We start from the raw sequence: 24,602 nt of genomic DNA, 5'->3' as shown, positions 1-24,602 counted from the left end.
CCGGCAAGCTCGCTTCGCGAGCTATCGGCCACTCGTTTGATTGAGGTTGCTCGCTGCGCTCGCTTTAAACCACTCATTAAAAGTTTCATACTATACATTACAAAATAGAATATAGACAAGCCGGCCTACGGCCGGCAAGCTCGCTTCGCGAGCTATCGGCCACTCGTTTAATTGAGGTTGCTCGCTACGCTCGCTTTCTAACTTCACGTATCCGCAGGGGCAACAACGCGCCTCTAGGCCCGAGGGTGTGCTCTCTCGCAACCATGGGCGGCGGCGGCGCGCTCAACTTCGGGTACACGGGGCGGCGCATCCGCAAGACCAAGCGCATCACCTTTGACCGGAACCTGCCGCCGACGTCCATCCCCAGCGTCGGCGGCTTGGCGGCGCACCTGACGAAGCTCAGCCCGACGCTCCTCGACGATGGCATCGAGACGTCGAGCGAGGGCTTCACGCGGCGCAAGACGCGCGCGTCCATGCTCGTGCGGCGGAACAAGAAGCACTGGCGCAAGATGCGCACGGTCACGGGCCGCGAGGGCCCGCTGGAGATGCGGCACGCGCGGCTCCGGGACCCGCACGCGCGCGCGATCATGCGCTTCCGCTGGGCCCAGTACATGACCGAGGGCGAGAACAGCATGGAGCTCACGGCCCACGAGCGCACGCGCTACATGCAGATGCAGGCCCACGCCATGCAGGCCATGATGTCCGAAAAACCGAAAAAGGCCGAGGCGCTCAAGCCGGCGGTCGTCAAGAGCTCGGAGGACTTCGAGACGGTCATGGAGTTCCTGTGGCGGTCCGGGGCCATGGCGAAGACGCGGGCGGGTCTGTTGAGCCGCTACGCCTACGAGCGCTTCAACTACCTGCTCCACTACGCGCTGCTGCCGAACCTCATGGACGCCGACGAGGCGTTCGCGTCCGCGAAGGCGGACTGGGAGCGCGACGTCGCGCGGTCGGAGAACGAGTGGCCCGTCGACCCGGAGGACGTCGGCGGCGACGACTCCGTCGACGACGAGCCGAACCCCCACTACTCGACGGACGCCGTCGGCATGGCGCAGGGCAGCACAAGAGAGCGAACTTCCCAACTTCAAAGGCTCCGATCTCGGCCATTTTCCACTCGTTTCGGCTGAGTTTTGGACGAGCGATCATCTCTCGGAACGGTCTCGAAGCGTGGATGTGTTTTCCGGAACGCGCGCGCGCGGAACACCCACGTTGAAGCGACGTTGAATCACTCGTGTGCTGCCCAGGCATGGCGCTCGCGCTCTTCGACGACACGAAGGAGGAGCACCGGTCGCCGCCGACGTCCGAGAGCGCGCCGTCGGAGAGCGACTCCTACTACGACGAGCTCGCGAGCGAGCCGGACATCGAGAGCGACCACATGGTCGAGGACGAGCAGGGCGTCGACTACGACGTCTTCACGGACTCCATGCTCGAGCTCCTGGGCCACTGGATCGACGGGTTCACGACCCAGGAGTACGCGGCGACCTTGTTCGCCCTCGTCGAGGCCATCATCGGCCCCGCGGACCTCTTCAACGTGTCGAAGAAGCGCGACGCGCGGCGCTACCTGTCCGAGTTCAAGCAGCCCCAGGACGTCACGTGCATCGTCGAGATGCCCACGTCCGACGCCATCACGCGCTTCGACCTCTGGTTCGAGAACTTCTCCGAGGAGGAGGTCGTCGAGATCACGAAGCCGCCGCCGCAGCTTTTGGTGCAGCCGCCGCCGACGGTCGAGCTCAGGGCAGGAAAAGGGTGATTCAATGTCGCTTCAATGTGAGTGTTTCGCGCGCGCGCGTTCCGGAAAAAACATCCACGCGTCGAGAGCGCTCCGAGAGATGATCGCTCGTCCAAAAATCAGCCGAAACGAGTGGAAATCGGCCGAGAAAGGAGCCTTTGAAATTGAGAATTTCGCACCCTTTTCCTGCCCAGGTCGAGCTCAGCCGCGTGCCGCCGCGCGAGCGCAAGGCGTCGGTGGTGAGCACGCAGCTCAGCCGCCACTACTTCACGGCGAACTCGCGGCCCGACTGCGACCTCGACGTGAAGAACTTCCTCACGTGCCTCATCGCGAAGCAGCGGACGGAGGAGACGCGGTACCTCCGCGACGTCGCCGCGGAGGCCGTCGCGCCCCAGAAGGAGGTCAAGCCGCGGCCCCAGCCCGTGCTCAAGATCCGCGTCGCGCGGCCCGAGAAGCGGCGGCCGGGCGCGGCGCGCTTCGGCGGCCAGAGCGGCGACGACGACGAGCTCAGCGAGGCCGAGGACGTCGTCCGCGGCGGCCACTGGCCCAAGCGGCGCGAGTGCGGCGGTCGAATCACGGTGCAGACGCGGCCGACGCTCGCCAAGACCTACACGACGCCCATCTCCACGGGGCCGTCGTGCCACCGCGCGGGCGACAAGTTCCTCGACGTCGACGACAAGAGCCAGCACACGGCGAGCCGCCTCGACCGCGACTTCCGCAAGGCGCAGCAGAAGCTCGCGCGCCTCGTGGACAAGCGGCGCATCGAGGCCCTCGTGGACGTGGGCGTCGAGCTCGGGAGCCGCGGCTCCGAGCGCGAGCACGACGACGGCTCGAGTTTGGGCGACGTCGGCCCGGCGACGGCCGCGACGGGCGCGACGTCGGCCGTGGACCTCGAGACGGACTCGCGGTCCGCGACGACGGCGACGGCGTCGAGCCCGCGCAAGCTCCGGCCGTCGGCCGTGGCCCGGGACCGCGAGCGGCACCGGTCCTTCGCGTCCGCGGAGTCGTCGTTCGTCGCGAAATTCGCGACGGGCGAGCTCAAGTTCCCCTCGACGCTACCCCCGCCGGGCGCCGTCGCGGGCCTCGCGCGGCCGGGCTTCCACAAGCCCGAGACGCCGGGCAGGAAGCACCGGAGCAAATCCGCCGCGGACCTCGCGCTGCCCCGGAAGCCCCTCGCGGAGGACAGCGCGCTCAAGCAGATGTTCCGCCAGCGCATCCCGCCCCAGATCGACGACCTCGTCCTCAAGCGCAACAAGATCCTCGACGCCGCGCCGGTCCTCTCCCGCTACGTCGTCGACCCGGACGACGCGTTTTAAAAGGTGCAACCGTGGGTCAACGTGAAGGCAGCTACCCAGTCGATTCGATCGTTCGCACTTGTGGCTGGGTTGTTTAAGATCCCGAGTCGAATGGCTTGATACGCTTTCGAGAAAATCGATGGTAAAGAGGGCTCCGCCAGTGGTGATGGGCACCTTTGGCAAGCTCTATCTCGGCGCCATGGCCACCGATTTGCAAAATTCTTGTTGCATCTGAAAGCCGGCACCGTCGTCTTGCGCGCAGAGCCAATAACTCAAAAACTTCAACAGCAACACAAACTCGGCATTCTATTCAACCCAGCCACACTTCGTGATCGATTCAGCATGCCATTGCGATAGCCGCCGCCACACGCAACCATGGCCTCGGATGCGCTGCCGAGCGCGCGGGCCATGGGCCAGGAGCAGCTCAACCCGGGGCCGAGCGCGCACGCCACGGGCCGCGAGCGGCCCGACCCCGGCCGCTTCGCGGCCGGCGGCATCGCCGGCTGCGTCGCGAAGACGACCGTCGCGCCGCTGGAGCGCGTGCGCATCGCGGCCCAGGTGGCGACGGCGGCGCGGCGCCAGTCCGCGGGCGCGCTCGCCGCGGCCATTATAGCCGACGAGGGCGCGCGGGGCCTCTGGCGCGGCAACGGCATCGCGTGCGTGCGCACCTTTCCCTCCAAGGCCATCGTCTTCGGCTGCAACGACTACTACACGCGCCTGCTGGCGGCGCTCCCCGGCGACGTCGTGCCCGTCGGCGCCGCGGCCGGCGGCCTCGCGGGCCTCACGGCCGTCGCGATCACGTACCCCCTGGACGTGCTGCGGACCATGCTCTCGGCGACGTCCGCGGACGGCGGCCAGCGCGGCGCCTCGGAGGCCATATCGCACACGCTGCGCACGCGCGGCGTCGCGGCCTTTTACGTCGGCGTGCGGCCGACGATGGTCGGGGGCACGTTCCACGAGGCCGCGCGGTTCGGCATCTTCGACGCGACGCGCAGGGCCGTCGGCGCGGACGTCTGGTGGGCCAACTTCGCCTGCGGCGCCGCGGCGGGCGTCGCCGCGGGCGTGCTGCTCTACCCCAACGACACGGTGCGCCGCCAGCTCCAGATGGGGCGCTACGACACCTACGTCGGCGCCGCGCGGGGGCTCGTCGCCGCGGGCGGGGTCCGCCGGCTCTACGCGGGCCTCGCGCCCTACCTGTTCCGCGCGGGGCCCGGCGCGGCGATCCAGTTCGCCACCTTCGGCGAGCTGAAGAAGCTGCTGGACTCGTCCTAATATCACAGCATCCTTACGCGGAACGCGCCGAGCGTCGCGGCGTCGGCGACGAGCCCCGCGAGCAGGAGCACGGCGTGGTCGCGCTTCGCGTCGCTCCTCCCGCCGTAGCCGTAGCAGTCGAGGATCTCGGACCCGCCGAAGGGCCCGACCTTGACGTCCGAGCTCCCCAGCTTCGACGTCACGAAGAGGTCGTCGACGCCGGCGAAGAGGGCCACGGCGACGGCCTCGTAGGCCGCGGCGCCGGGCGGGAACGCCGCGGCCGCGGCGTCCCAGCCGCGCGGCGCGAAGGCCGGCGGCGCGAAGAAGCCGCTGAGGAGCAGCGCGAGCAGCACGACGACGGCGTGGGCCGCCGTCGCCGCGCCGTCCGACGGCGCCGCGGCCCCGAGGAAGCGCCCCGCGGCCGCGAGCGCGTAGTGGAGCCTGTGTGCAAATCAACCAGTGAGCTGGGACGTCGGGGCCAAACTTCAGAATTCTCTAGCTCGGTCAAATCGAAGTCGATTCGGCTGATTTTTGGACGGATCGATTGCTCTCATCGAGTTCTCGAAGCACAGCGGAAGTGCTCGGGTCAAAACATTCGAATACGCTCACATTGAAGTCGGGTTGAAGATTTGAATTCCACACAGAGTGGAGCTGGAGCAGCGCGGCGACGAGCGACAGCTCCCGGCCGCTCGCCGCCGCGCACCGCGTCGACACCGCCGCGACGCCGAGGATGAGAGGCGGGACCAATCGCAGCACGAGCGCGTCGCCGACCCACGCCGCGGCCACGAAGGCCGGCGCCGCGCCGTGGCTGTCGCGGTCGCGCCGCGCCCGAAGCGCGGCCCGCCGCGCCTTCGGAGCGGCGGAGAGGGAAAACAGCGCCACCGCGCTCACCAACAGGAACGCGAGGCCGTAGCGGTCGACGATGCCCGCCGACGAGTCGTTGCGCGACGGCAGGTCGCCGTAGGCGAGCGCGACGAGGCCGCCGAGGAGCGCCATGGGCGCCGCGTGCGACAGAACGCCCGCGGGGTCCCGCCGCGCGTCCCGGAGCTCGCGGCGGCAGAGCACGGCGCACTGGCCGGCGAGCCCCGGCGGCGCGAGCGAGGGCGGCGGCTCGGAGATGACGTCCTCCGCGGCCGCGGGCCCGCCGCCGCCGCCGTCGACGAGGATCTCCACGGCCGCGTCGTCGTCTTCCCTTCTCCGCAGGGCGAGGTCGCCGTCGCCCTTGAGGTTGTCGAGCAGCAGGTCCACGGCGTTGCCGCCCGGCGCGCGGAACCTCTCGAGCACGTCCTTCGGCGGCCCTGCGAACGCGACGCGGCCCCGGTGCAATAGGAGCACGGCGTCGAGCGCGTCGACGATCTCGGCGCGCGGCTGGTGCAGGACCGCGATGACCGTGAAGCCGCGGCCCGCGCAGCGCCGGAGCAGCGCCGCGACGCGGAGCGCGGACGCGGCGTCGAGCCCCGTCGTCGGCTCGTCCGCGAAGAGCGCCGCCTTGGGCCGCAGCAGCGCGACGCCGAGACCGACGCGCCGCCTCGCGCCGCCGCTGCAGTCGCGGAGCGCCGCGTCCCTCGCGCGGCCGTCGAAGCCGAGGCGGTCCAGGAGCCGGCCCGCGCGCCGCCGCTTCCGCTCGCGCGCCCAGGCCCGCGGCAGGCGGAGCGCGCCGTGGAACTCGAGCGTCGCCCGCGGCGAGAGCCAGCCGTCGCCGACGTCGTCCTGGCCCGCGAAGGTCGACGCGGCGCGCCGGCGCGCGCCGTCGCCGGCGGCCGTCTCGCCGCGGAGCCGCACGGTGCCGGAGAGCGCCGCGCCGCGCGGCGCCGCGAGGCGGCCCGCGACGATCTCGAGGAGCGTCGTCTTCCCCGCGCCCGACGGGCCGACGAGGCCCGTGAACGATTTCGCGTCGGCGAAGAACTCGCAGCGCTCGAGGATCCGGGTAGCGTCTTTGAGGGCGTACGCGACGTCCTCGCAGCCGACGTGCGCGGGCGCGACGGCGAGCGCCGCCGCGTCGTCGTCGGAGTCGCCGTCGTCGTCGGCGAGCTCGGGGCACTCCTTGGCCGCGAACGACGCGCGCCCGACCTTTTGCGGGCGCGTCCCGTCGGCCGGACGGCCCGCGAAGGCCGCGGGCAGCCGCGCGGCGTCGCCGAAGACCTGGGCGACGAACGCGACGCCGAGGAACCCCAGGACGACCAGACACAAATTCGCGACCGCGGCGTCCGCGGCGGCCGCGCGCGTCGGCAGGTCCAGCGTCTCGAGGACCGTCGTCGCGGACACGTCGAAGGCCGGGAAGCCGAGGTCGCAGCCGTGCGTGTCGATGACGTAGCGCTCCTCGACGCCGTCGGCGTCGCGCGCGCCGGCGAATTCCCCCACGACCGCGGCGCGGTAGGCCCAGTAGAACGGGTCGATCCGCGACGCGCCCGTCGCCAGACCCGTCGCCTCGGAGTCGACGTCCGTGGCCAGCCCCCCGAAGAGCGCCATGGCGAGCACGGCCGTCGCCGCGACGGCGCTCGACGCGTCGCCGCCGAGCCCGACGGCGGCGACGGCGACGCAGGCCAGCGCGCCGGCGACGGACGTGAGCGCGAGCGCCGCGGCGTAGCGGAAGACGCACGCGCCCGCGCAGCGCGGCCGGAGGCCCGCGGCGCCGTAGGCGACGCCCGCGAGGAGCAGCGCCGGCGCAACTCTCAAAACCGCCGCGTCGACGGCGACGGCGGCCACAAAGCGGGACGACGCCGCGTAGAGCGCCGCCGCGCGCTCGTCGCCCGAGCACCGCGCGTCGTCGCGGAACGCCCGCAGCGCCGAGAGCGAGAGGAGCAGGAGCGCCAGGAGCGAAAAAAAAATGAGGCCCAGGCGCCGCTGGACGCCGCCGAGGTCGTGGGCGAGGTCGCCGGCGATGGCGCCGACCGCGACGCCGCACGCGCCCGCGCCGAAGAAATTTGCGAGCGCGAGCGCCGGCGCGCGCCGCGCGATCACGAGCCGCCGCGACGCGAGCACGAGGACCTGGCGCGGCGCGGCCACGGGCCGGAAGAGGCGCGCCGCGTCGAAGGGCTCCGGCGCGGGCGCGTCGTCGCCCTCGCGGTGGAGCCGCCCCGCGGCGTCTACCAGCGCGTCCGCGGGGTTCGCGGCGCCGCCGAGCGCCCGCCCGAGTTCCGCGGCGCGGCCCGCCGTCCCGGCGAAGGCGACGCGGCCGCCGCAGAGCACCAGCACGCGCCCGAAGCAGTCCTCGAACGCGCGCCGCCGCGGCTGGTGGAACGACGCGAGGACGACGACGGGCGCGCCGCCGCCGTAGGAGCCCGCCGCGGCGGCGCCGAGCGTCCGAGCGAGGCCCAGCGCCGTCGCGCCGTCGAGGCGGCTCGTCGGCTCGTCGAGGAGGAGGGCCAGCGGGTCGCCGAGCAACGCCGCGGCCACGCTGACGCGCCGCGCCTCGCCGCCGGAGACGCCCCGGCCGCCGTCGGCGCCGCCGCCGTCGCCGCCGACGGCCGGCCGCGCGCCGATGCGGCGGTCCGCGCAGTCCCGGAGGCCCAGGCCGTCGAGGAGGGCGTCGCGGCGGCCCGGGGCGGCCCTGCGCAGGATGCTCAGGTATGCGAGGTGCTCGGCGACCGTGAGCCATTCGACGAGGCCGTCGTCGTCCTGGGGCACGAACGCGACGGCCCGCCGCAGCTCCGCGGGCGCCAGGTCCCGGTCGCCGACCGCGACGGCGCCGCCGCAATCGAGCCGGCCGCCGACGCATCGCAGCAGCGTCGTCTTGCCCGCGCCTACGAGCGCGCGCGGGTCACAGGGGTACGGAGGCGCCGACGCGCCGACGCCGGCCCGCGCCGCTCGGTCCGAGAATCGCCGTGACCTCGCCCGCGGCCGCGAAGCCCGAGACGCCCGCGAGGATCTTCGCGTTCTTGGCGGCGTAGGCGACGTCGCGCCACGCGAGCGCCGGCGCGCCGGTGCTCGGCGGCGCGTTCGACGGCTTCGGGGCGCGGGGGACGGCCGTCCCCAGGAACGCCGCGACGACGAGCGCCAGCGCGCAGGCGAGGACGCCGTAGACCTGCGGCCTCGACCGCGCCTGCGGCGCGCCGTCGAAGCCGCGGTAGGCGATCGCGATCGGCGCCTCGCCGTCGGCGTCGCCGTCGGCGACGCAGTTGCCCACGTGGCAAGCGAAAGGCAACCCATCGAGGAGCCCGAGGTGGTCCTGGTTGAGGTAGCAGCGCCGCGCGCCGGCGGGCATGCCCGCGACGGGCGCCGCCTCGCAGGACAGCGTCGTCGCGGGGCCGTTCCAGAAGACCTCCGTGGCTTTGCACTCGTCGCTCGAGGCGCCGGCGCAGCAGAAGCGCTGCCGCGTGCGGTAGCTCTTCCCCCGGCGCAGGTCGTCGTCGTCGCCGTCGCCCTTGACGCAGCAGCCGTTGACGACGTCGACCTGCGTGCTCTTCTTCCGACCGGAAACTTTGTCGAAGTACGACGCCGGTCCCCGACGCAGTCGCCCTCGCAGACGTACTTGAACTTGCAGGGGTCGTAGACGTGGCCCGGGCACTCGTCGAGGCCCGCGGGCGGGCAGTCGACGTCGCCCGACGCGCAGCGCACGGTCACGCAGGCCGCGCCGAGGTCCCACGCGCAGGGCTCCTCGAAGACCTCGCAGCCGGCGAGCTCGCCGCCGAACATCTGCGCGTACTGGTACGCGTGCTGCGTCTCGAACTTGACGGCCGTGTCCGTGTAGCGGCCTACCGATGATTCGTCGTGTTTCCCGAGAGCGGTCCGACCGTCGGCGCCCACGGCGTCCAGCCCAAATCTCTCGAACATCGTCAAATCTCTCGACCGTCGTCACAAGACGCTGGTCGCGGCCGATGCGCATGGCCACGTCCGCGGTCGCGCCGCGGAGGACCATGTCGAAGGACACGCCCGGCAGGTCCGCGTAGAGGCAGAAGCCGTTCGACGCGCCGTAGCCGCAGGGCGCGCAGGAGTAGCGCTTCCCGGCTTCGAGCTCCGCGGCCGTCGGCACGAGCGACCCCGCGGCGCAGCGCGACCCCGCGCCGCAGGCCGCGTCCGTTTCGCAGACGCCGCAGTCCGTCCCCGCCCAGCCGTCGCAGCACGCGCCCCAGGACGGCGCGTAGCTCTCGCCCTGGCGCGCCGCGAACTCGTCCTGGTCCGGCAGGGCGCAGACGCAAGCCGCGCAGTTGTCGACCTCGGCGTCGCTGTTCTTCGGCGGGTCGCCCCGGTAGGCGTAGAGCGTCGAGTTGTGCAGGCAGGCCGGCGCCGTGACCGCCGCGTGGCTGCACTGGGCCGACACGTCGAAGAGCGACGCGGCGGCCGCGGTCGTCGCGACGCCGGCGAGCGCGATGGCGAGCGCTATGGCGAGCGCGATGGCTCGCATGATGTCACAGTTCCATCTTACCAAAATAACTCTCCATAAGGCAGGGCTGCCCCAGTTTGAGGCCGACCCTGCCCCTGGACGCGAAGCACGATGGATGGCATCGAAAGTTCGACGGCGGAGCTGCTCCACGACGAGCTCTGGTGGCAGATCTTCTTCTACCTAGACTGCCGGGAGACGCTGGCCGTGGCCGCGACGTGCCGCGGCCGCCTGCGGAGCCTCGCGCGCGACGAGGTCGTCTGGAGCCAGCTCTACGCGGCGCGCTTCGCGACGCCCAGCGGCCTCCAGTGCGACGAGACGCTGGGCACGTCCCTCGAGAAGTTCGGCCAGCGGCTCCGCCATCCGAAGCCCGGCGACTGCGCGTCCTCCGGCGTCCGTTGCTCTCGAGAGACGTTTGTTCTTTTACGAGCGCGCCGCGGTTTTAGGCCTCGAGGTCGCGTGGGACGGGAGCTTCGAGCTCGAGCTCGGCAAGGTCTACACGGGCCTCTCCTGGTGGTCCTGCGTCGTGCTCGAGGGCGACGCGTTCACGGTCCACTACCCGGGGTGGCCCGACGAGCGCGTTCCGTCGTCGTCGTCGCGGGGCGGCCGCGAACGCGACGCTCGTAGGTGGGACGAGGTCGTGGACCGGAGCTGCCTGCGCTGGCCCGTGTCCGAGGGCACGCGGTCGCCCCTGCGGCGCGGCGACGTCGTCGAGGTCTACTGCCGCGGCGCGCGCCCGGCGTCCGCGCCGCCTCCGGGGGCCTCGCCGCGACCCCCGCGCCGCGATCTTCAGGCACGTCCGTGCCCGGCTCCTGGCTCGACAGCGTCGTCGTCCGCGCGCGGCCGCCGGACCGCTTCTTCGTCGAGCACGTCGACGGGCCCGTGCCTCGGGGCCGGCTCCGCCTCGTGCGCCGGCCCGAGCGCCGCGCGTGGTGGCGGCCCGAGGAGCTCGTCGGCCTGGCCAAGGACACGCTCCCCGAGGCCTGGGTCGACATGGCGCCCAAGGCCGAGGCCGCGGTCGCCGCGCGCGCCGCGCGCGACGCCGCGCCCGCGACGACGCGGTGCCGCGCGGCGACGTGCCGCTACGGCGCGTGCTGCGTGTCGTGATGGTTTTTACGGTCATCGTCGCGTGGTATTTTGTTGGGTCTTTTGAGGCGTCGGGGGGTGGGCTGGGGGACGGGAGGCGTGGGGAGGCATAAAAATCAGCGACGATTTGAGACTGACGAGAGTCGAGTGGCGACGACCGGGGCGTGCGCAAAATGATCCCACGATACGTTCGTCAAGCTGCCGTAGATGGAAACATCGACATCACAAATTCTTGGCTCACATCGGGGGAGCGTGACCTGAACGAGGACGTCGAAGGATCTGTAAATCGCTGGTCACTGCTGCATTTCTCCCTCGCTCCTGGTGGAGGGAGGCGATTTGACCGATCTCAGCTTGTAAAACTTTTGTTGGACCACGGCGCTGACCTGAACGCAATCTCGGACGCGTCCGAGACCCCCCTCCACTTTGGCCAGTATCCCGACGAGGTGGCTCTGCTACTCGACCGCGGGGCCGACATCGAGGCTCAGACCGACATGGGATTGAGGCCGATCCATGCAGCTGTCTTCAAGCTCGCGTTATTGCATCTGCTCGTGCGTCGCGGGGCCAACATATTTGCGAAAGACGGGAATGATAATGACGCCGAGGCCAATGCACGCCGTTTGGCAACGTTTGAGGGCCTCCCAGGTCATTACCGCACACATGACCTCCTGAAATCGGCAGACTTCCTCGCGGCCGTGAAGCTCGACGGTGGCTGGCAAAAATATCTGCGAGCCCCGCGCATCGAGCTCGTGCGCCTCCGGTCGCTCTGCGATCGCGGCCGCGCGGCGCCGTGCTCCACCGTCACGTTTGCAAACCGCGAAGCGTGTCATGCGCTCACCTCGGCGGAGATAGAGATTTTCGGGCGCCTCTTTGGCCCCTCGGCAACGAAGTCGCCGCGCGGGCCGAGCAACCGGCTTCCCAACGAGATCTTCTGGAACATTCTCGCGTTCTGGCGGTCGAGCCGCGACGAACGCCCGCCAGCGCTGCCGCTCTCCGTATAGCCACCTGTCATAGTCGAAATTCAGCCATCAGATTATACTCGTGTTATACTATAGTCAGGGAGGCGCGATTTTCCGTTGCGGTGTGTACACGGGGATGGGCGGCCCGCGCGCCGGGCCGCGCTGCGGCGGCCCGGGCGGCGGTCCTCGAGAGAGAGGCCGGAGAGCGGGAGACTGCCGGGGGTCGGCCCGCCGGCGCCGCTAGCAGGACGCGAGCGGCGGCGGGCGGTCCTCGGCGTCGGCGCGGCGCATGGACAGGGAGCTCCGGTCCTCGGCGTCGGCGCGGCGCATGGACAGGGAGCTCCGCGAGCAGAGCATCTCGAGCGCGATGAGCTCGCGGTGCTCGAGGCCCTGGAGGTCCTCGCACGTCACGCGGCGGCGGAGGAGCTTCGGGTCCGCGCCGGCGGCGGGCTCCTCGGCGGCGCGCTTCCGCGCGAGGCGGAGGGCCTCGCCGGGCGCCGGGGGCCGCGGCCGGACGGGCGGCCGCGCCTCCGCGGAGCCCTCGTCGAGCACGCGGTACGCCGGCGGCGGCGACCGGTCCTCGCAGGACACGGCCGTCGCGTCGTCGGCGGGCGGCGCCGCGTTCTCCGCGTTGGGCGCCGCGGCCTCGTCGTCCTCGGACGGCGCGGGGGAGAGGGCCGGCGACCCGTCGGGCGAGCACCGGGGAACGTTCGCGGACCGCGCGTCGGCGGCGGCGACGTCGCAGAGCGCGATGCGCTTCTTGCGGAGCTGGCGCAGCATGTCGTCGATGGCGCTCAGGGCGCCGTGGCTCGAGATGGGCGCCTCGACCTCGGGCGCCGGGGCCGCCGCGGGCGCGGCCGGCGGCGGCGCCGCGGCCGCGCCCTCGCCGCCGTCCGGCTCGCCCGCGTTGCCGGACTGGATCTTCTTGAAGTACTTCTGGGCGTGGCTCCGGATCTGGGCCGCCGTGCGCGTCGTGATGCGCTCGCTGACCTTCTTCCACTCGCGGCCGTAGATCGCGAGGCACTTGATGAACTCCTCGTGCTCCTCGGCCGTCCACCGCCCCGTGCTCAGGACCCGCCCGGCCGACCGGGGCGCGCCGGACGCCGACGGCCTAGACGCCGCCGACGGCCGCGCGGCCTCGCGCAGGGGCTCGGCCCCGGCCGACGACGTCGATTGGGCCAGCGCAGGGGACATCGCGTCACAGAACAAATTCTCGGGGGTCGGCGCCGCGGGCGCCGACTGAGCCGGGGAGGCCGGGTCCTGGGAGGCCCGGAGGAGCGCGTTCATGGGAGAGGGGCGGGGCCCGCGGGCTTGGATCTGGCGAGGGGTTTCGGGATCCCGGGCCGTCGCGTCCGGCGCGGTAGGCGCGCGCAACCTTCGACGACTTTTCAAAGACGAACATTGTTGACGTCAACGCCCAGGCGTCAGCGGTCCACAAAATCTAGGACGAATGGACTGTGGGAGGTTCAGTCGGTTCAAGTTGCTTAAGTCGATGTTGAGAATAGAGTCAGCTGGCGATATGAACGCGTGGGTTTCTCGCCAGGTGGCCAGAATACTTCCGTTTGAATTCCCGCCGAACAACGCCGCCGCCCCGGCGGAGGTCGGCGGGCCGGGGCAGCTGGCCCAAACCCCCCAAAGCGAGGACCGCCTCGAGGCTCACTTTACAGGGCCACGCTCAGCCAGTCCTCCTCCTTGCCCCCGGCGCGGCCGGCGCGGCGCTGGTCCGCGGGCGGCGGGCGGAGGCGCGGCGGCGCGGCGAGCTCGGGCGCGTCGAGGTCGGCGACGTCGTCCTCGTCGCCCTTGATGCCCAGGAGGTCCTCCTGGTCCGCCGGGGGCTGGTAGGGCGGGAGCTCGACGGCGCCGGCCGGCGCCGGCGCGTCGTCGGCGTAGGGCGCGAAGTCGCCCGCGGCGCCGGTCTCGTCGCGGCGCTCGACGAAGCCGACCTGAAAACGCGGGCGATTCTGGAGGCCGCTCGCGGAGCGTGCCCCCTCTCGGAGCGCGGCTGCTCTCGGAACGCAACATCTCTCGGAGCGCGGCTGCTCGCGGAGCGCAACTCGAACGAGGACCCTCAAAAAAAAGAACTCGACGCCGGCCCCGCGCCAGGCTCTCCTCGTCGAGCCGCGGGCCCGCGCGGTTCGCGCGACGCATGGGGTTGCGCGCCTCCTCGATGGCGCGCGCGATGTCCTCGAAGGTCGGGTGGCGGTCCTGGGCCGCCTTGTGGTGCTTCCAGAGCACCGCGCCCGCGAGGCCGATCGCAGAGCACGCCTGTGCCGAATTCAACCACTGGTTTGGGTGGTCCTGACCAAACTTCAGAATTCTCTAGCTCAATCAAATCGAAGTCGATTCGGCTGATTTTTGGACGGATCGATTGCTCTCGTCGAGTTCTCGAAGCACAGCGAGAGAGTCTGGTCCAAATCGTTCGATTACGCTCACATTGAAGTCGGGTTGAAGATTTGAATTCCACACAGGAGCACGCGATGAGCGCGACGAAGGCGATGGCCGCGACGACGACGACGGCCTCGGCGGACGCGCTGTTCGTCGCCGAGTCGTCGTCGTCGTCGTCGTCGGGGGCGGCGGCGGCGGCGGACGCCGTCGGGCGCGGCGTCGGGCGCGGCGTCGGGCGCGGCGTCGGGTCCGGCGCGGCGGCCGTCGGCTCGGGCGTCGGCTCGGGCGTCGGCTCGGGCGACGGCTCGGGCGTCGGCTCGGGCCTGCGCGCGTCGCCTCCGGCGCGAAGGGGCCCACGGGACGCGGCTTCGCGCGTGGGCTCGGGGCTGGGCTCGGGCGTGGGCTCGGGCGTGGGCTCGGGCGACGGCCCGGGCGTCGGGACGACCGGCGCGGCCGTCGGGGAGCCAGGCGTGACCTGCGGGCGCGGCGCGGCTCCGGAGAGGCGACCCGAGACGACGGATTCAAATGTTTCAAATCTCCGGAAATTCCTCCGGACGCGGGCGTGGCTCGCGGTCGGCGACGGCGAGGGCCGCGGCGTGGGCCGCGGCGCGGGCGTCGGCCGGGGGCTCGGCCGCGCGGACGGCGCCGCCGAGGGCGCGTCCGTCGCGCCGCGCGTGGGCTTGGCCGTCGGCCGCCGCGTGGGCCGCGGCGCGGGCGCGGCACTGGGCTCCGGCGACGGCGCGGCCGAGGGCGCGTAGGACGGCTCCGGCGACGGCGCCGACGTCGGCGCGGGCGACGGCGCGGCCGACGGCACCGCGAGGTCGCCCGAGTCCACCAACACGTCGACGAAGGTCGGGTGCGCGGGCGTGCCGCAGCCCTCGGCCGTCGAATCCACCAAAACGTGCGCGTCGGCGGACCGCGTGAGAGTCACGCGGCCGCCCTTCCAGCCCGCCGCCCAGCAGTAGAGGCGGAGCAGGAGCACGTCGTAGGCGTGCACGTCGTAGCGGAACGTCTCCGCGGCGCCCGCGCGCGGCTGGAGGCTGTACTCGTCGTCGAGCGGGTGGCCCTCGACGTCGTCGTAGTACGTCGCCGTCGCCAGGGGCGTGAGCCAGGCGTCGGGCGCGAGCGCGGACGAGAGCTTCGTGGGTTTCGGCGACGGCGCGAACGTGGCCGCGGCCGTCGGCGGCGCCGTGGCCCGGCGGTGGTGCGTGGGCCGCGGCGTCGGCGTCGACGACGACGGCGCGGCCGACGGCGGCGGCGACGGCGCGCCGGACGTCGGCGCGGGCGGCGGCGGCGAGGACGGTGCCCTTGTCGCGTTCGCCGCGGTCGGCGCGCCGCTGGAATAGTTCGTCGGGGCCGGCGACGGCGCGCGCGTCGTCGGTGCCCAAGTCGTCGGCGACAAGGTCGTCGGCGCCGGGGACGGCCGCGCCGTCGGGAAGCGCGACGGCGCGGGCGACGGCCGCGGCGACGGCCGCGCCGACGTCGGCGCGGGCGCGGCCATGGAGAGCCCGTCGACGCGGTAGACCTCGACGATGGCGAGCTCGTAGGAGCGCGTCCAGTTCAGGTTCAGGTCCAGGTGGACGGGCCCCGGCGCCCAGGTCGGGCTCGCCGTCGGGTAGTCGTGCGACACCGTGAAGTTGAACGACGCGAAACCGTCGGCCGGCGCGCCCGCGGCGTAGACCGCGTAGCCCGCGACGTCGGCGAGGTTTGCGGCGCCGCCGCCCCAGTCGCCGCCGGCGACCAGCAGCGCGTAGTCGCCCGGGGGCAGGGCGTAGTCCGCCGCGAGCGCCGACGACGCGGCGGCGCCCGAATCCAAGACCGCGTCGAAGCCCCACCAGGCCTCGACGTCGCAGGGCAGGTCCGCGACGGCGTCGCCCGGCGCGCGGCTCCGGTCCGAGGACCCGTCGGCGGGCTGCGGGTCGTAGAGGCGCTTCGGCGCGAGGAGGCCCGACGCGGTCTGGGCGCCGTAGGCGCGCGAGAAGCTCCGGACGGCGACGCGCGCGTCGGCGAAGCGGTCCGCCGTCGCCCCGGAAAAGTCGAGAAAGGCCGTGAACTCGAAGGTGTCGCGCTGGAACGTCGGCGCCGGCGACGGGTGGTGGTGCGCCTCGAAGGCCACGCGGCTCGTCGCGTTGCACGATTCGTGGCCGTTCCGCGGGCTGCACTGCTTCGGCCCCTTGGCCTGGGTCCCCTCGAGGGCGTCGCAGCCCTCGAGGGCGAGGTGGAAGACGCCGTCGCCCCAGCCGTCGCCCCAGGCGTCCTTCGTGACGAGCTCGTAGGACCCGGACGGCAGGCAGTAGCGGCAGACGGACACGTAGCCGTAGTACGCGTCGCCCTCCGCGACGACGTCGGCGGCCTCGCAGCGGGCCGCGCCGTCGATGGTCGGGTGCGGGCCCACGGCGCCGACCTCGGAGACCATGGCGCTGGCCTCGGCCATGTCGCTGCGGATGCGCGCCTCCGTCTTGCCCGCGTCGAGCATGCCCGTCCAGTCGAGCGTCAGCGTCGCCGTCACGTGGGGGCAGAGCAGGCTGTGGCCGCCGCCGCGGCACGCGGGCAGCGCCAAAGCGAGGATCAGCAGCGCCGCGCGCTCCATCGACAAATTTTTTAGGGGCTGCGTGTCCCCGATCGATCAACCGTGGGCTTGGCCGGGGGTCCTCTCGACCCCGACACGCCCTCCCCGCGCGCGCCGATACCCCCGCGTACGAGAAAGAGTGCTCGGCTTACGGAGCCCCGTCACTTTGCCGCGCACTTCTTTTTCTTGCGCCTCCACTTGCAGGTCGATTCGTCCTTCTTGCACTTCTTCTTCTCGAGCGCCGCGCAGTCGAAGGTTCGGCACCGCTTCCGCTTGTACCGGCAGCCCGACGTTTTTTTGCACCGCTTCCGGGACAGCCCCGCGCACGCGTCGGCCTTGGCGCGGCACGTCCGCTTCTTGTACTCGCAGGTCGCGGCCTTCGTGCATTTCCCTTTTTCGAGCCCCGCGCACGCGTCGGCCGGCGGCGCGGCGCAGGAGCGCTCCTGGAACAGGTTCGGGCAGACGTCGCCGGCGTCCCGGGCCGTCACACTCCGCGCCCGCGTCTCGACCGTGAGCCCCGTGGGCTTCACGATGGCCGTGCCCGCCTGGACGTCGTTGACGACGACGCGGCCGCTCGCGAAGAAGGGGTGCACGTTCCACGAGCCGAGGAACGACGCCGTGTCCCGGTCCGGGAGGACGTCGAAATAGGCGACCTCGGCCAGCGCCGGCCGCCCCGTCGCCTTGGCCGCGTCGCCGCCGAGCTCCGCGTCGGAGATGTCGAGGACGCGCAGGCCGCCGGCGTAGTTGGCCTGATAGAGGAACGCGCCGTTGACGTACTGGTTGTGGTCGATGACGCCGATGTCCGCCGCGTGGACGAAGCGGAGGAGCGGCGCGTCGAGGTCCGAGACGTCGAGCACGTAGGTCTTCGTCCCTCGCGCGCCGCCCTCGTCGAGCTCGTCGTCGACGAAGACCGACGTGTGGTCGCACGTGAGCCAGCCCTGGTGCGCGTACCGCACGCCCTCGTAGCCGAGCTTCGACAGCGTGACGTCGCCCCCGCCGTCGCTCGCGTCCGTGACGTCGACGACGCGCACGTCGTTGCCCGTGAACAAGAAGCAGATCTCGCGGCCGAAGTGCTCGGCGTCCGGGCCCCGGTAGACGACGCACTGCGCGTCGTGAACATAGGCGTTTCTGAAGATGCAGCCGAGCGACGTCGGATGCGCGGGGTCGCGGAGGTCGACGCCGAACATGCCCCCGTTGCAGAGGTACCCGTAGCCCTGGGGGCTATAGACGCCGACGACGTAGGCGCGCGCCGTCTCCTCGTTGACGACGACGTTGTGCGCGCCGCCGACGTCGGCGAAGAGCGCGTCCGGTTCATAAAAGCCGTCGCCGTCCTTGTCGTGGCGGGCGTGGGACGGGTCCAGCCGCTCGAGGTCGAAGACCTGCAGGCCGTGCTTGCGCGTCTCGGAGACGATGATCGCGTAGTGGTCGTAGACCTTGACGTCGCGCCAGATGGACCCGCCCGAGTCGGTGCCGCCGGTCATGACGAAGCCCTCGACGGCCTCCGCGGCGGCCAGCGGCGGGTCGCAGGCGGGGCAGCCGAGGTCGAGGAACGCGACGCCGTAGTTCGTGCCTGTGTGGAAATCAAATCTTCAACCCGACTTCAATGTGCGCGTAATCGACCGATTTGGACCAGACTCTTTCGCTGTGCTTCGAGAACTCGATGAGAGCAATCGATTCGTCCAAAAATCAGCCGAATCGACTTCGATTTGATTGAGATAGAGAGTTCTGAAGCTTGGTGGGGACCCCCCAAACCAGTGGTTGATTTCCACACAGGTTCGTGCACTGGAGCGCCCACTCGCGGCCGTCCTTCGCGGTCCAGCCCCAGTTGTCGTTCGTGTTCTTGCCGTAGTAACTCGCCTCCAGGGCGCCGAGCTCGGCGATGGGCGTCCAGCTCTCGAGGTCCACGTTCGAACACCCGAAGCCCCCGGCGTCGCCGGCCTCGCAGGCCGCGGGGCCGAGGCGCTCCGCGTTCGCCGGGGCGGCGGCCTGCTCATCGGACGCGCGCGCCGCGGCCTCGCCCTGGCGCTTCATCGCCTCCATCATCTCCGCGACGTAGGCCGCGTTGTCGGGCGCCGACGCCGGCGCCGCGGTCCCCGACGTCTTCTTCGCGCTCTCGGGCGGCGCGCGCCACCCGGGCGGGCCCGCGGCGTAGTCGCACCCCGTGAACACGGACTTTGGCTCGCAAATCGACCAGTCGGACCACGCCGAGACCTCGCAGACGGCGAGGACCGGCGCGGCGGTCGCGGCGAGCATGAGGGTGTGCAGGAGCATTTTTTGTTTATGGGGGGCGACCCCTCTCGAGGGCCGCGGAGGTCTGAGCGCTCTTCGCCGACCCCTTCAGTGTTCTTCACCGACGCGGCGTGTCGCTCAAAGTGTGGAAATTACCAGGCGGACAGGACGCACCCTCGAACTCCCGACGAGGGACTCGACGACTTACTCGACGTCGTCAAGATCGTCGGGCGAGGCCTACGAGGCCTCCTACACGTCGGACGCCGTCCCGCCGACACGTTCCCCACGCCGCGACATCGGGGATCACAACTTAATTTCGGGGCCTCTCGCTTGACCCCGGCTTTTCCGGGGCGGCTAGGAGAAGTGCGTGCCGATGAGCTTGGCCATCTGGAACTGGTTGAACTCGTCGACCTGGAAGAGGCCCTTGAGCGTCTCGTCGCAGATGATCGTGCGCTTGTCGCCCTCCTTCTGGAGCCCGTGCTCCTTGATGTGGGCCCAGACGATCTTCGTGATCGTGAACCGGTTGTTCGTCTCGACCTGCGAAAAACGGCGGTCGGGGGTTTCGCGCGGCGGCGCGCGGACGCGGGGGGGACGCACGCCGCAGAAGTCGGCCATCTCCCGGGAGCCCTTGTACTCGGCGCTCGAGGCCGCGGCGGGCTTCTTCTTGGGCTTCTTGGGCGCGGGCGCGGCGGCGGCGCCGTCGTCGGCGTCGTCGGCGCCGTCGTCGCGCGCGCTCTTGCGCTTCTTGGGCGCGGGCGCGTCGTCCTTGAAGTAGTGCGCGGAGAGGAGCTTGGACATGCCGAAGGACGTGACCTTGTCCTTCTTGAAGACGGCCTTGAGCGCGTCGTCGCAGACGATCTCGTTCTTGTTCGCCGGGTTCTGGAGGTCGTGCTTCTTGATGTACTTCCAGAGGAGCTTGACGAGGCGGAAGTGGTTCGCGCGGCCGACGCCGACGACGGCGGCCATCTCGTCGCTGAGCACGGGGTGCCGCGGGTCCTCCTCGTCGTCGGCCAGGTCGCCGGGCTTGCGGCCCGCGGCCAAATCCGCGGCGGCCGTCTTCGCCTCGACGAGGGCCGTGACCTTGGCCTTGAACCAGGCCTTGTGCTCCTCGCCGCTGAGCTCGACGCCGAGCTCGCCCTCGAGCTGCTTCCGCAGGCTCTTGAGCTTGAGGTCCGCGATCTCCGCCGTCGCCAAAACCTCGGCGAGCCGCGCGCCGACGCGCCGCCGCACGTCGCGCGTCGCCTCGTCCCAGGTCGCCTCCTCCGCCGCCTCCGCCGCCGCGCTGCTCGCCGCCTCCTCCGCCAACCGCGCGCGCGCGTCGGCGGCGGCCTGCTCCTTCGCCGCGGCCTTGGCGTCCTTCTTCGCCTTGCGCGCCGCGGCCTGCTTCGTCTTCTCGTCGACGGCCTCCTGCGCGAGGCTCGCCTTCAGCGCGAGGCGCATCGACATGGTCGCGTCGGTGATTGGGCGTGGCACGCGGCCGGGGCGCTTTGACGCGATTCGGCTCGGCGCACCGGTGCGGGGCGCGAGCGGATTTGTGTCGCTGTCGACATCGTGCCGGCACGGCCGCCGCAGAAAGTCCTGAGGCCAGCGGTGAGGCCGGCAGCATGGGCAGCCCACAGTTAGAGCAGCGGCGTCACGCGTCGTAAAACAGCAGCCTAGCGGCGCTCATGGGCGACGAGGGCTGGAACGCCTTCGTCAAGGAGTGCCTCGGCGCGCACTGCGACGGCTACTCGGTGCTCGACGCGCGGGACGGCCGCGTCTGGGGCACGTCGCCCGACTTCGGCCCGCGCACCTACACGGCGACGCTCACGAACGACGCCGGCGAGGACGCGGAACAAAGACTCAACGAGGCCGACATCGCCGCGTCCTTCGGCCGCGGCGCGCGCCACGCCGCGGGCCTCCGCTACGACCGCGTCAAGTACATGATCGTCCGCATGGGCCCGGGGCAGGACGGCGGCACGGTCGTCTACGGCAAGCGGCCCAAGGGCGGCTGCTGCCTCGCGACGGGCGCCCAGTGCGTCGTCATCGGCTCCTTCGACGAGAACCTCGGGCAGACCGCGGGCGGCGCGAACGTCGCCGTCGAGAAGCTCGCGGCCTACCTGCGGAGCGTCGGCTTCTGAGGCGCTCGGCCGCGTCGCTTGTGAGTATTGTGTCGTTCCTGGTCCGCGGGGTTGCGGTGGCGAAGCGGGGGCGCGCTCGAAGAGTCGTAGAAATTCGAAAAGGATGTTAGGGGGAAAGGCCCGCCCCGGCTCGCTACGCGCGGTCCCGGGCGGCCTGCGTGCGCTCGACGACGGCGCCGGCGGCGAAGAGGGCGACGCCGAGGGCGCCCGACGCCGCGAGGACCCACTGGTCGCCGGCCGCGGCCGCGCCCTGCGCGCGCGCGGCGAGGTCCGTCGGCGCCGTCGGCGGCGCCTCCATGACCCGCGCCTCCTCGGCGACGGGCGCGGCCTGGGACGCCTTGAGCGCCGCGCGGTAGCCCGGGATCGTGAACTTGGACGTCGACGCGTAGCCCTCCTCGGCCTCGGGCGTCCACCCGTAGTACGCGTCGCTGCCGTGGCACTTCTCGGCGCAGGCGTCGTGCGTCGACGAGCTCGCGACGCTGCAGGCGTCCAGGTTCGTCCCGAAGGTCAGCGTCGTCGTCGCGTCGATCTTCTGGAGGCACGCGAGCATCTCGGCCTCGTACGTCGACGCGCACCGCTGCGCGCACGAGAGGCAGGACGTCGACTCCGACGCCTCGGAGCAGGACTCGCGCGTCTTGCCGCAGACCGTGAGGCACGACGAGAGCTCCGCGCCCTTCTGGGGCTGGCTGTAGGGCCAGGCGAGCTCCGTGTTCGCCCGGTAGCTCGGCAGGAGGCACTGGAACTCGCACTTGCGGTGCTCGTCGCCGCAGCCGACGCAGTTCCCGCGCATGTCCTGGGACGACGCCGACGCCGCGAAGGACACCAGCGCCGCGAGGGCCCGGGCCGGCGACGGCATGGACGACGAAAGCGCCCCGCGCGAGGACGACGGTCACCAAAACGCGGGGCAGCTCCGGCCGCGGCGGATACGAGAATACGTCGTTGCAGGGCGGTGCACCATCGTGCCGTTCGAGATGGGCCGCGCCTGGGCCGCGCTCGTCGTGCTCGGCGCGGGCCAGGCCCGCTGCCCGCCCTACGGGATGAAGCCGCCCTACTGCAGCGGCCACGGCGACTGCGACGGCTTCGGCCGCTGCGTCTGCTACCCGGGCTTCGCCGCCGGCGACTGCAGCGAGCGCTTGTGCCCCGTCGGCGCGGCCTGGGCCGACGTCGCCACGGCCGACGACACGGCCCACGCCGAGGCGGAGTGCTCGAACCGGGGCCACTGCGACCGCGAGACGGGCCGCTGCGCCTGCGCGTCGGGCTTCGAGGGCAGCGCGTGCCAGCGCATGACGTGCCAGGGCGCGGCGAACGACGGGCTGCCCCTCGCGTGCAGCGGCAACGGCGAGTGCCTGAGCATGTACGACCACGCGCGCTTCGACTACGACTCCAAGAGCCGCCGCTTCGCCTACGAGGCGCCCTGGGACGCCCACATGGTCCACGGCTGCGTCTGCGGGGCCGACTACGCGGGGCCCGCGTGCGAGGAGCGGCTCTGCGCGTCCGGCGACGACCCGCTCACGTCGGGCCAGGTCAACGAGGTCCAGCTGCTGAGCTGCGTCGGCGACGGCGACATCGTCCTGCGCTTCGCGGGCTTGGCGACGCGACCCTTCGACGGCCGCGCGACGGCGGCGGAGCTCGAGCGCGAGCTCGAGAAGATCGGCCGCACGATCGGCGACGTCGTCGTGACCTACACGAACCGGGGCGACGCGATCATCCCGACGCGGGGCGTCGGGACCTACCTCTTCGAGGGCGGCCTGCCCCTCGGGGAGCTCGACCCGCGCCTCGCGTCCGCGACGTTCCAGGAGCGCTACGGCTTCCCCTACGAGGTCAACGCGCTGCGCCCCCTCGACCCGGACTGCCCCTGCGTCACCGGGACCTACACCTACGACCCCCAGGGCATGCGCCGCATGGAGTTCGCCGGCTGCGCGGACGTCACGGGCGGGGGCCTCGGCTGGTGCGCGACGGAGGGCTGCGGCACGCAGAACGCGGACGTCTCCACGGGCTGGTTCGCCGACTGCCCCTGCGCGGGCTACCCCTCGACCGTGACGACGTGCGACGACGTCGTCTACGAGGCCGGGCGCGACCGGCTCTGCTACCTCGGCACGGACGGCGCGGAGCTCATGAACGTCGCCCTGATCGAATTCCGCACGCGTTTTGGTGACGTGCCGCCCCTCGCCTACGACGAGGACGCGTCGCGCTTCGAGGGCAACGTGAACACGCGCGCGGTGTCCACGGACGGCGACGCGGCCTACCTCCGCGCGTCGTCCACGGAGTACGCCTACGCCGTGGAGAGCACGAAGGAGTACGAGCCCTGCGCCGGCCGGGGCATCTGCGGCGCCGACGAGGGCGACTGCGAGTGCTTCTCGTCGAACTTCGAGCTCTACGCGTCGTCGAATTTGTACGGCGGGCCGGGCCTGGCGGGCGACTGCGGGTACCCGCTCACGGACATCACCATGTGCCCCGGCGCCGGCGACAGCGAGTGCACGGACAACGGCGTCTGCCGCGGCGGCTGCCGCGACGGCAACGGCGACGGCCTCTGCGGCTCCGCGCTGGATCTCTACGACGACGACGCGACGCCGTTCCCGTCGCCGTCCGCGCCCGACGCGACCTGGCAGGCCGAGAAGCCCTACGCCTGCGCCTGCAAGGCCACGTGGCGCGGCGGCGACTGCTCCGAGAAGCTCTGCCCGCGGGGGCCGTCCTGGTTCGCGTACCCGTCCGGCGACGACGCGGCGCACGACGGCCTGCTCGAGTGCTCGGGCATGGGCGCCTGCGACCGCCAGACGGGCGAGTGCGCCTGCCCGCCGCACCTCAGCGGCGCCGCCTGCGAGCGGACCCAGTGCCCCGCGGCCGACGACGGCAAGACGGCGCCCTGCAACGCCGTCGGCCGCTGCATGTCCATGCGCGAGCTCGCGACGCACGCGGAGGTCAACGGCGAGGCCGACGCCTGGGTCTACGGCTCCTACGCGAACTCGGGCCTGACCTGGGACGCGGACCGCGTCTACGGCTGCCTCTGCGACGCGGGCTACGGCGCCTTCGACTGCGGCGACCGCGAATGCCCGACGGGCGACGACCCCAACACCTGGGGCCAGGCCAACGAGGTCCAGTACTTCTCCTGCACGGCCACGGAGGGGTCCTTCACCCTCGAATTCCGGGAGGCGACCACGGTGCCCATCCCGGCGAACGCGACGGCCGCGGACGTCGAGGCCGCGCTGGAAGCGCTGCCGACCGTCGGCACCGCGACCGTCGCCGCGGTGGCGGGGAACCTGGACCGGGCCGGCCTCGAGGGCGGCGCGTCCGTCGACGACCAGGGCGGGCGCGTCTGCGCGGCCTACGACCACGACGTCTTCGTCGAGGTGCAATTCGAGACGGAGCACGGCGACGTGCCCAGGCTCAAAGCGAACAAGGCGCGCCTCGTCAACTCGCGGCGCGGCGCGGGCGCCAAGGTCGTCGTCTACGCCGACGGGTCGTCCTACAGCTTCGACGGCTGCCCGTCGGGCGACTGCCCGACGTTCGCGTCGCGCGCGGGCGACACCGAAAACGCGCCGTGCTCGAACCGGGGCACCTGCGACCGCGTCACGGGCATCTGCACCTGCTTCCTCGGCTACGGCATGAGCGACGGCCTCGGCGGCCGGGGGACCATCGCCGACTGCGGCTATAAGCTGCCCCACTAG

The 24,602-nt window shown here is 71.8% G+C and overlaps 6 protein-coding genes across 6 annotated transcripts; 2 read left to right on the top strand and 4 right to left on the bottom strand.

Annotated features, from left to right (window-relative positions):
- Nucleotides 1-263: 263 nt before the first annotated feature.
- AURANDRAFT_64772 (hypothetical protein) lies at nt 264-3,042 on the top strand (the record flags this gene model as incomplete). The annotated part of the gene is made up of 3 exons (XM_009039448.1): nt 264-1,113; nt 1,242-1,720; nt 1,921-3,042. The coding sequence occupies 3 exons, from the start codon at nt 264-266 to the stop codon at nt 3,040-3,042; spliced, it is 2,451 nt and encodes an 816-aa protein (XP_009037696.1).
- Nucleotides 3,043-3,935: 893 nt separating this feature from the next.
- Nucleotides 3,936-9,616, bottom strand: ABC41 (hypothetical protein; the record flags this gene model as incomplete). Its single annotated transcript, XM_009039396.1, has 6 exons — nt 3,936-4,052; nt 4,311-4,713; nt 4,913-8,015; nt 8,065-8,665; nt 8,722-8,966; nt 9,076-9,616. The coding sequence occupies 6 exons, from the start codon at nt 9,614-9,616 to the stop codon at nt 3,936-3,938; spliced, it is 5,010 nt and encodes a 1,669-aa protein (XP_009037644.1).
- Nucleotides 9,617-11,697: 2,081 nt separating this feature from the next.
- Nucleotides 11,698-13,009, bottom strand: AURANDRAFT_71786 (hypothetical protein; the record flags this gene model as incomplete). The annotated part of the gene is made up of 1 exon (XM_009039395.1): nt 11,698-13,009. The coding sequence occupies one exon, from the start codon at nt 12,919-12,921 to the stop codon at nt 11,875-11,877; it is 1,047 nt and encodes a 348-aa protein (XP_009037643.1).
- A 3,713-nt stretch (nt 13,010-16,722) lies between these two features.
- AURANDRAFT_53894 (hypothetical protein) lies at nt 16,723-18,950 on the bottom strand (the record flags this gene model as incomplete). The annotated part of the gene is made up of 2 exons (XM_009039394.1): nt 16,723-18,087; nt 18,332-18,950. 2 exons carry the CDS (start codon nt 18,857-18,859, stop codon nt 16,750-16,752), a joined length of 1,866 nt encoding a protein of 621 aa, XP_009037642.1.
- A 221-nt stretch (nt 18,951-19,171) lies between these two features.
- Nucleotides 19,172-20,263, bottom strand: AURANDRAFT_64768 (hypothetical protein; the record flags this gene model as incomplete). Its single annotated transcript, XM_009039393.1, has 2 exons — nt 19,172-19,354; nt 19,415-20,263. The coding sequence occupies 2 exons, from the start codon at nt 20,261-20,263 to the stop codon at nt 19,172-19,174; spliced, it is 1,032 nt and encodes a 343-aa protein (XP_009037641.1).
- A 1,711-nt stretch (nt 20,264-21,974) lies between these two features.
- AURANDRAFT_27468 (hypothetical protein) lies at nt 21,975-24,602 on the top strand (the record flags this gene model as incomplete). The annotated part of the gene is made up of 2 exons (XM_009039449.1): nt 21,975-22,429; nt 24,407-24,602. The coding sequence occupies 2 exons, from the start codon at nt 21,975-21,977 to the stop codon at nt 24,600-24,602; spliced, it is 651 nt and encodes a 216-aa protein (XP_009037697.1).

The sequence above is a fragment of the Aureococcus anophagefferens genome, assembly GCF_000186865.1.
Source record: "Aureococcus anophagefferens unplaced genomic scaffold AURANscaffold_11, whole genome shotgun sequence".
NCBI classification, from domain to species: Eukaryota; class Pelagophyceae; order Pelagomonadales; family Pelagomonadaceae; genus Aureococcus; species Aureococcus anophagefferens.
This window is presented reverse-complemented; position numbering and strand designations above follow the sequence as displayed.